The sequence below is a fragment of the Homalodisca vitripennis genome, chromosome 5, assembly GCF_021130785.1.
Source record: "Homalodisca vitripennis isolate AUS2020 chromosome 5, UT_GWSS_2.1, whole genome shotgun sequence".
Classification (NCBI taxonomy): Eukaryota; Metazoa; Arthropoda; class Insecta; order Hemiptera; family Cicadellidae; genus Homalodisca; species Homalodisca vitripennis.
The window spans coordinates 178,599,466-178,610,579 of record NC_060211.1 but is presented as its reverse complement, the minus strand read 5'-3'; the positions used below and the strand labels follow the sequence as shown (position 1 = coordinate 178,610,579).

Here is an 11,114-nt window from a genome sequence, read left to right as displayed (position 1 = left end):
TAGATACTTAAGATATAATAAGAGTGATACTATAACTCCTGTACTTAACCCTAGCTGCAGTTTAAACCACATTTTAGTAAGCAAGCCCTCAGGTTCTTCTGAACAAACTAGAAATACTTCTGACTTGACTGTGCGTGTTATGCAGTTGAATATTCAGTCAATAAGAAACAAATTAAATGAATTAGCTGTAGTTTTAGATGAAGCCAACTGTAACATTGTTCTTATTAGTGAGCATTGGTTGCATCAAATGGGAGCCTCTTTGTATGTTCCAATAGGTCTTAAATTAGCTGCATCTTTCTGCAGAGAGAATGGTTATGGGGGTGATTCTATTCTTGTAAATAATCATATTCCTTTTGAGGTTATTGATATATCTCATTTGACCTATTTATACTCCCTAAAAGCTGTTTGTATATTTGTAAATATTTATAATGTAATTTTTATATCTGTATATAGGACACCCAGCTCTATTTGCACAACATTTCTTACAAACCTTGATGATTTACTAAGCTATGTACAAAAGAAAAAAACCTACTTGTAAAATTATACTAGGAGGAGACTTTAACATTGACATTTTAAAGAGTACTGATAATGATACAATAATGTTCATTGACAATCTAAAATCATTCAATCTGTACTGTGTAAACAAACTACCAACTAGAAATAAAAAATGTATAGACAACATAGCCACTGATTTAAATAAGCATTTGCACAGCAGTTGCATATGGAAGGTAAGAATTTCAGATCACTCTATAATTCACCTTGAATTTACTGTTCCGGATACTGGTCCTCAATATATAAATATTTCATACAGAAAACTAAGTGATAAAACTTTGAATAGGTTGTAGACACAAGCTCTTAATTGAATTGGCATTTGTTGTATGATATGGAGGATGTAAATAGTGCATACGAATATTTTGTAAATAGGCTGTCAATTGTATTAAATCATAGCTGCCCAATAAAAACTAAAAACGTTTAACAAAGAAAACAAAACAAGCATAATTCTCTCTGGTTTGATGATAGCTTAAGAAAGTTGAGGAGTGCATTTATTCTGCTACAAGATCTGTTAAGAATACTAAACTATAAAATTAACATGTTTCTAAAAAAACTGCTACATAGCTAAAAGAAAATTGTATAGATATAAAATTAAAGAAGCAAAGGTCATGTACAATGAAAACATAATACAAAATTAAAAAAAATAAATGTTCAGCTGCAAGGCATGTAATTAAATCAGAGGCCCGCAACTACTATAAACGAGAAAATCCAATTCCACCCATTACAGCTGAAGAATTTAATAACCATTATATAAGTATTGGGGAAAAGGTAGTTCATAGTGCAAGAACATTAAATAATAGCAATTTAAGTTATATGTCCTACCTGAGGAAAGTTGAAAGGCCTTCAGAAACTTTTCACTTGAAGTGTGTTAGTGAGTTTGAGGTTCTTAATATTAATATTAACCTCATTCAAAGCTTCTGTTGTGGATCGACCAGGGCAGAAACCAAACTGACTATTATTTAAAATATTATGTTTATCCAAAAATGTTAAAACTTGAGTTTTTAACACGTTTCCATTATTTTGGAAAACACTGAAACTATACAAATTGTTCAATAATTATCTATATTTGATCTATTACCTTTTTTAAAAAGTGGTATACTCTTGGAATTTTTTAAGCAGTTTGGGAAAGTAGAACAGCGAAAAGAAGGATTAATTAAAAATGTTAAGGGCCTAACAATACAATTAGCAATGTGTTTAATCACTCTGTTACTAAAATCAAAAACATTCTCACTCCTGGAAGACTTTAAAGATCTCAGTATTTTAAGTGGTTTTGAGAAATGTGAGTATACTAATATGACTCCTGTGGACCTAAGCAAGGCCTTTGATAGGATTTCCGATCACAATCTTCTCAGTAAGCTGAAATTTTATGGTATTATCGATGAACCATTGCACTTTTTTTACACTTTTCTTTGTGGCAGAATGCACAGAGTTTCGGTTGCTGGTACAGAGTCCACATTTCGAGAAGTCTTTGCTGGGGTTCCACAGGGATCTGTTCTGGGTCCGCTTTTGTTTATTATATACATTAACGATCTGCCTTTCAATGTTCCATGTAAGACCACTCTTTATGCTGATGACACTTCATTTGTAGTTACTGGTGAATTACTTAATGAGGTAAAAACACATAGTGATGAGGTTATGGAGGTTGCTTATTCTTGGTTGTCATAATCTAGAAGTCAATACTGATAAAACAGAATCAATTTGCTTTACATTGAAAAAGTTGAACGTAAAAGAAAATTGTTCTAAACCAGTTAAGTTGCTTGGAGTGGTTTTTGACCAGAAGCTTTCTTGGGAGGCTCACACCAACATAGTAATTTCAAAACTGTCTAGGGCCTGTTTTCTACTTAGAAAATTAAAATCTTGTGTTGGTAGAGATATGATGCTTATCTCCTACTTTAGTGAATTTTACTCTCACTTGCTATATGCTGCAATGCTCTGGGGAAATAGTAAGGGTGCTAGCCAGGTTTTCACATGGCAAAGAAAGGCAGTGAGAATTTTGGCCAATTTAGCTTATTAGGTTGATTGTAAGCAATGTTTTATTGATTTTAATATAATGACAGCTCCTTCTATTTTTATATTTCAAAATGTAATTCATGTAAAGAAAAATCAAAATTAATTTGTTTGTTTTAATGAGGTCCATGACAATTATACTCGAAGGGCACAGGATATTATTATACCTTCTTCCAGGCTACAGAAGACTATAGCTAGTCATAGACATTTTCAAATTAAGTGTTTTCACAAACTACCACAAGAGTTCAGAAGTTTAGAACTTCAACCATATTCATATAAATTGTCACATTGGCTTACAAGTAAGGCCTTTTATTCACTTGAGAAATTTTTTACAACAAATATTAATTTACCTTAGAATAGGTGGATGTGTGGCAGTTTCTCTCTGAATATGGCTTTTTCTGTTTGCGCTGACCTGAATCTATTATAGTATTCTTTCCATGTTTTGTATAAGCACTTAAGTGTGTCTGGATGGTACAGGCCTTTGGGCAGTGTGGACTTTACCTTAGTCTCATGATCATGTTTAGACTAATTATATTATTATGTATTTTAAATTAACATAATGTATAGTATGTATGTTTTGTATAGTGTAATGTATTATACATTTTATTTCTTGACATTTTCTATAGCAATGTAAAATTGACAAATGACAATAAATCAAAATGAAAATGAAAAATTAATGGAATACGTACCGTAACACATTTTAAATATTATTTAGTAAACAATAATGAAATAATGTTTAAGTTAATTCTTTGAATAACTTGAGGTAATAAAATTATGAAAATGCGATGAAATCAATGAGATTACTCATTAGCTAGGTCAATATGGCATATATAAATTTAATTAAAAAAGGATAAAAATGATAAATAAGTCTTTAATACAAAAATTAGACTAATATACAGTGGAGTCCCGCTAATCCGAACACGTGTAATCCGAACGTCGGTTAATCCGAACAGGTCCAGGAGGAATTAATTATAACGATAATGAACAGTTATAGGAACTAATTACTTAAAAAATGAAAATGGGTGCATCATTTCGTACATAAACAAAGAAAACTTTAATTAAATAGACATACAGTATTTTATTAAGACAAATTGTGTACGGTACAGTACAAAAATAATGAAGTTAAATACAGTACCAAATTGAAACTTATAGGTTAAGTATGAGTTAATTACTGTATTAAGAAGTGAAATCAAACAAAAATTGGACGTACAGTACTGATATTATTATTGAGTACAATATTAATTGTTAAAAGACATAAATTCAGTTATTGTCTTCTGTCGCATTGAAGAGAGTCTATTGGATGACGCGTAGTTTCACCATCGTGTCATAAACATGATATCGGCAGGTGTAGCAGTAGCCTGTTGCTCGATATACGATACTTATATCGTAGTGCAAGGTTAAGCGCTGCTGCACCGTCTGCGTGTGGCACCAACTCTCCTTATCACCCAGGTTCTCGTCGTCCCGTAGCGCGTGGACCCGTACAATATCCAGTACGCTCACATTGCTTAACAATAGAACTCTCACACTAAATACGGTAAATGTGCTTAGTATTCGCAAACACGTTTATTTGTCAAGAAATACAATGTAACAGTCAGAAAACATATTTTAATAAAAAATGTTGAATAATTCTATAACAAAATAGACCCATTCTCAAGTTTAAAACCGTATTTTTCTGCAATTCTGGCTAATCCGAACAATCACATAATCCGAATAGGGCTCGGTCCCAATTAGGTCGGATTAACGGGACTCTACTGTAATTATTATAAATATACAAATTACTAAATATCCAGTGCAAATTACCACCAGTTAGGCAGTCACAGACACAGTAAGGTGATTATTAATTTTATAAATGTGGTCTGATTCCAATTTATGTGTATCAGTTAAACAGTATAGATGTAAAATAAAAACATGTTCAGTGTATACTCCATTACAGACGCATTTACATCTAATATTCATGCTGTTCTTTGTAAGACTTTTTATGGTATAATTTACAACGTTATTATTTTAATATTTTCTGCTACTTTAACCCTGGAATCATACATCAGAAGTTCTAAAGTGTACACTGTTTTTTATAGGTATTACAGCAACTCTTTATGAATGTCATAAAAAATCTGGTGTGCAGTATAATGCATACAGTGTTATACATAATATTTTTCTTGTTACGAATGAGAGAATAAAACTATATAATTTTGAAGTAAAATAAATAAATATTGTTTGCTGCATATATTACGTTGATTAATATTTGACATGTGGAAAAGTATATTACATGAAAGTAACCACATAATGATATATATGATGTTTCAAAAGTCCAAAATAACTAGATTGTCAGAAATTTGGTTACTAACACAAAATATGTAGTGTTGTGGGGTTGAGAAAGAAAAATCGTTATAATTTTTCTGTTTACTGAGAAAAGCGCAATAATGAAATTGACTCTCATGTAAATTAATGCGTTTTTGTACCTTTTTATAAAGTTCACTGATGTAGAACAGTGTGTGAATAAGATTTTTTTCTTCAAAATTAATAAAAAACAAAAATAACATATAGACAATATTCTTTAATGACATATTCGTAGAGAACAGTACATTGTGTCAATACAAAGTGTTTTAAAAGCAGGTTCAGAGTGTTAAAAAATTCTTTTTCTGTGTAGTAAGGATTTTCTTGCAGCCATATGGTTAGTTGATTCTTGAGCCTCTTGATTGGTTCTTTCTTGAGATGTTCTGGCAGATGGTTGAAATAGGCTGCACCTTTATATGATGGCTTCTTCCCATATAGACTGAGGTGGTGAGGTGGCAGCGTCGTGAAGTTCGCAGCATGTCTAGTGTTGTGGCGGTGTATGTCCCTGTGTCTGGTCTGTGCTGTGGTGACTGCATGTAGAAACAACTTCTCGAATATGGAGTGACACAACTGTGAGGATATTGAGCTCCTTAAAAACATCTCGACAGCTTTCTTGTGGGGCAATGCCTGCAAGACACCTTATTGCTCTTTTTTTGTTGTATTAAGAGCCTTTCCATGTTGGCATTACTTGTTCCCCCCCCAGGTTGCTATGCCATACCTGAGGTGGGATTCAAATAAAGAAAAAATATTCTGTTTTTGCTGTTTCCAGGCTACTTATTTGTTTTAACCTCCTTATGACATAGGTGCTGGAGGCGAGCTTCTTGCAGAGGTGATCTATGTGGGCTGTCCAGGCCAGGTTGGAGTCTATAATTACCCCAAGGTGTTTGGTGTTATTTTTGGATTCTATGCCCGGTAATGCTATGTTGGTGTTGTTCTTATTTTTTGTGGTAAAATTTAGCTGGACTGTTTTCTTTTCGTTCAGGACTAGTTCGTTTGTGGTGCAATATAGTCTAGTAGTGTTGAGTGTGGGTGTGTATGTTTCTGGTGAGTGTTTCTGCTGAAACTATTGGCCAGTGTAAGCACTGTGTCGTCGGCGTACATTACTGTATGGCAGTTGTCCTCCAAACAGCCAGGAAGGTCGTTAGTGAAGAGGAGGTACAGTACAGGGCCCAGGACTGAACCTTGTGGGACTCCTCGTTGCGCAGTGGTGGGTTCAGATTTGATTTTTTGTTTTTTGATGCCATTTTCTGTGTATTGTATCTCCACAAGCTGTTTCCTGTCATATAGGTAGCTGTAGAACCACTTAGCCTCTGTCCCAGTCACTCCCAAGGGTGTTTCACTTTGTGAGTAGTCTGTTATGGACTGAGACAATCAAAGGCTTTACTGAAATCCAAGAAAAAACTTGTTACAGTGTTGCCCTCTTCTAGTTCATCGATTACATGTTCTACAAGTTGTATCAGGGCAGTAGCGGTTGACCTCCCTTTTAGGAAACCGTGTTGTTGGCCTGTGAGAAGGTTATTCTCTTCTAGGTGGAGAAGTAGCCTGTCGAGGACTACCTTTTCTATTATTTTAGAGAAAGTCGGGATAAGTGAGATGGGTCTGTAGCTACTAGTGTTGGTAGTTTCGCCATTTTTGTATTTTGGATAGACTTTAGTGGTTTTTAGTAGATCTGGGAAAATTCCTTGTTGGAGGGATTTTGTTTGTAATATCTGCCAGAGAGATGGTTTCATTCTTCTAACACAGATTTTCGTCAGTTTTGCTGATATTTCATCTATACCCGAGGAAGTTTTTGGCTTCAGGGAGTTAATGGCATTTTTTATGTCATTGTGGGTTACTGGTTGAAATTGAAATTCATAAATTACTTCTGACAATGGGTCTTCGTTTTGTGGGGTGTTAAGCCTGTTATGGTGGGTTTGGAGTGTTCTTTCCGTTACTGTGGCAAAAAAAGTTATTGAAGCAGTTTGCAATGTCTGTTGGGTCTTGGGTTGTTCCATTGTTGAGTTGTAGTTTCCATTCTCTGGTTGTGTTAGGTTTTGCGTTTCGCTCATTATTTATAATTTGCCACAGAGCTTTAGGCTTGTTGTCAGCCTGTTCTATGTGAGCAGCTGTTTGCTCTCGTTTGAGGAGCTTGAGTCTTAGGTCATACTCTTTTTTCCTTGCTGCTGTTTCGATCTTGTCCTCAGCTCTCCCTGTACATTGTTCTCTTTCCAGTGCTTGGATGTATGCATTTTTCAGCCTTGTGCACTCGTCATTCCAATGAGTTCTCTTGTTAAGTGGTCTTCTTCTTGTTGTTGTTATTGGGCAGGTATTATTCAGTGTTACTTGTAGGATTTCATGAAAAACTATTGTAGGCCTGGTTGGCGTCGGGCTGTTAAGAGTACGTTATCCCAGTTTTGGCACTGTAGGCTTGATTTGAATCGATCTGTAGACTTTTTTGTTGAATATTCTCTTCTTCTCATTTTCAGTGGGAGATGGTTTCTCTCTGTTTGAACTGTAATTTTTTGCGCCGTGTGATCAGAGAGTCCCGATGGTATTACTGCTGTTTGGATTAGTTGTGTGTCTATGTTTGTACAGATCCAGTCAATAGATTTTGCAGATTCAGCAGTGATTCGTGTAGGTGGTAGACTCTCTCTGATTATGTCAAAGGAGGAGAGGAGTTCTTCGAGCTTGCTGTTGTCACTGTTTGCCACAAGGTTGTCAACATTTACATCTCCCATTAGGATTGTTTTAGTTTTCATTTGCAGTGCTCCTTCAAGTTGGTCAAGTAAAAATGTCAATTGCATTGTTCAGGTTTGCACTTGGTGGTGTGTAGACTCCAAGTACTTTGACTACTTCCTTCTTTAGTGTTATTTGAAATAAAGCTGTTTCACAAATCAATTCAGACTCGGGTCCGCTTGTATTCAAGAGTATTATTTGATTTTCTAGTCCTTTTTTGGCATACCCTAGTACTCCACCTTTTTTGTGGGCTTTCCTTGTGAAGCCTCCGACCAGGAGTACCCCTCCAAGCACATGTTTTGTAGATTTTCCTCAGGGATGCCATGTTCTGTTTATTATTATGAAGTACTATACTTCAGAAGTACTATACTTCAAACTCAACAAGTCGGGCACATCAGATTCTATTGAATGTCACAAATATCACTTAACCTACAAGGGATTGTACATTGTGAAGTATAATCAACAATATAGATTACACTTTGCACATATCGAATTTTTAAAAAACCTGAACACAGAACAATACAATTTTTTTAAACAAAAAATCTCCTCTTACAAAATCACATTTGGGAAAACCACACAGATTGGTACTAGAAACAGAATTTAAGAAAATCAAGGACCACTAAACATTTTAAACAACTCATGGCCTTTATAATGTAAAGATTTTAGACCGTTAATAAAGCTTTTACCAGTAAAATACGAATCGACACTTTGGTGTCGATCGCACTTTGGAAGTTACGTGATCAACACCAAATGGGTCAGTCAATGCCTCTATAGGGCTAATTATTATCTCACTAGGGTTAATAATTTAGTGAGATAATAATTCTCAGATAGTTCCTATTCTGAAGTAGCCTTACAACATTATAATGGCTTCTTATTTTTTACTGGTTGCATAATCCAATGTCTTTTCTAGCAACAGCTTAAATCTTTTTCCCCTTTTCACGGATAATATTGCTTCTTTTTGCAGTGTGCTGGGTTGTTTATTTTCGAAGTCCAACCTAAATGTACCTATTGAAATAAAACTGAAATTTTCTTAAATATTTGCATTTCTTGCACATATCCCTCAAGAAAGGAAAAGTCTATAATAAATCTGTCCAAAGATAAGATAAAGGGAATTATGATGGATATTCTCTCACTGTGATGATGATATGTTAAGTGTAACTTACAAAATACTAACATGGAAGAAGTGAGGTATGATTTTACTGTTAAAACTTCAAGGCGGAATTTGTACTTGGCTGTCCTTATTGGTAAAATACTTACATCATTTAATAATTGTAGTAATTTCTCAATTTTAATATTTTTCTGCAATCTTTTACTCTATAGTATTTAAAACTTGTAAATACTCTTATAGAATATATAGGCTAAGAGCAGAGATGAGTTTGTCAGGTGAATCATCTCATTTCTCTTGGTTTAAGGTTTATGTAGATAAATCTAACCTTAATAAAAATGCTTTAAAAATGAAAAAATTATCCATTGTAAATAATTTAATTAGATAGTTTATATTGTGAAGTAGTACAGGAAAATAATTGTCATGAACTATTTTTAAATGGCTAATACATTAAAAGTACCAATTAAATGGACATGACTTGGGTAAATAATAAATACATTTTGTCAGGTTTGGTTGGAATTGAAATATCAGAGTAAATGTAGTTGCTAGAGAATGTCTCCCCCAAAAAAGAATATATATCTTGTATGTGGGTGGGGGACAGTTCCTCCAGAACATGAGCTGTTGTGATTAACACTTTGACTAGTAATCCCGCAACCAATTCGGGCGCACCCTACGTGCCACCTGCAGTAATCCCGCAACAAATTCTGGAGCCAACTACGTGCCACCTGCAGTAATCCCACAACAAATTCCAGAGCACTTTACGTGCCACCTGCAGTAATCCCGCAACAAATTCCAGAGCACTTTACGTGCCACCTGCAGTAATCCCGCAACAAATTCCAGAGTACATTACGTGCCACCTGCAGTAATCCCGCAACAAATTCTGGAGAAAACTACGTGCCACCTGCAGTAATCTCACAACAAATTCAGGGGCACCTTACGTGCCACCTGCAGTAATCCCGCAACAAATTCTGGAGCAAACTACGTGCCACCTGCAGTAATCTCACAACAAATTCAGGGGCACCTTACGTGCCACCTGCAGTAATCCCGCAACAAATTCTGGAGCAAACTACGTGCCACCTGCAGTAATCTCACAACAATTTCAGGGGCACCTGCAGTAATCCCGCAACAAATTCTGGAGCAAACTACATGCCACCTGCAGTAATCCCGCAACAAATTCCGGAGCAAACTAAGTGCCACCTGCAGTAATCCCACAACAAATTCAGGAGCACCCTACATGCCACCTGCAGTAATCCCGCAACAAATTCAGGGGCACCTTACGTGCCACCTGCAGTAATCCCACAAGAAATTCAGGAGCACCTTACGTGCCACCTGCAGTAATCCCGCAACAAATTCAGGAGCACCCTACATGCCACCTGCAGTAATCCCGCAACAAATTCCGGAGCACACTACGTGCCACCTGCAGTAATCCCGCAACAAATTCCGGAGCAAACTACGTGCCACCTGCAGTAATCCCACAACAAATTCCAGAGCACCCTACTTGCCACCTGTAGTAATCCTGCAATAAACTCAGGGGCAAACTACGTGCCACCTGTAGTAATCCTGCAACAAACTCAGGGGCACACTACGTGCCACCTGCAGTATGCCCACAACAATTATCGTGCATAATTATAATAATTTTTGTATAAATACACAAAATAACTTGAAAAATATTAATCTGTGTCTTTTACATATTAATTATTCTCCTGCATTAGAATCAAAACGCCTAAAAAGTATTTTTTATAGGGGAGGTAAGGTAGAGGTTTGAACAAGTCTCCTCTTGAGTGTCGCACAAGGTCCTATTCGTAGGTTGTCAGGCAAGTCATCAAATGATGTGGGTGCAGAGCTAAGATAGAGGCTTGAACTAGTCTCGTCTTGAGTGTCACACTAGTCCCTATTCGTAGGTCGTCAGGCAAGTCATGAGGTTATGTGGGTGCAGAGCTAAGATAAGAGGTTTAAACAAGTCTCCTCTTGAGTGTTGCACAAGGTACTATCCATAGATCACGAAAAAAAAACTTATGAATAAGCCAATACGAAAAAATAATCCAATTATAAATTAATCCAAATCCTGGTAAAATTAAAATATAAACTTCAGGATGGCCAAAAAATCAAAATAGATGTTGATATAAAATTGGGTCTCCACCTCCAGGCAGGTCATGAGGTTATGTGGTTTAGAGCACTCCTCTTTACCCCCTTTTGGCCTGCAAGAATAACTGAATTAACAAAGAGAAATGCAAGAACATTACTAAATTTTAAGTATTCTTTTATTCGACTAAAGAGACAGCGCTGATTAATTAGGTTGGTATATACTACTATAATGATTATAAGATAAAATACTCAGTAAGTTCATTGAATTATAAAGATGTCTATAAAAATCTCTTTGTGAAATTGATATATATATATA

The 11,114-nt window shown here is 35.5% G+C and overlaps 1 protein-coding gene across 3 annotated transcripts in view; it reads left to right on the top strand.

Annotated features, from left to right (window-relative positions):
• The first annotated feature begins 8,006 nt into the window (after positions 1-8,006).
• LOC124363243 (solute carrier family 2, facilitated glucose transporter member 8-like) overlaps positions 8,007-11,114 on the top strand; it is a 52,074-nt gene continuing 48,966 nt past the window's right edge. Inside the window, exon 1 of one of the 3 annotated variants that reach the window (XM_046818420.1) lies at positions 8,007-8,852. In XM_046818420.1, the coding sequence (XP_046674376.1) occupies positions 8,783-8,852 (70 nt within the window). In that variant the 5' untranslated portion in view covers positions 8,007-8,782. The remainder of the gene's footprint in view (positions 8,853-11,114) is intronic. The other 2 variants (XM_046818421.1, XM_046818419.1) reach the window with 2 other exon arrangements.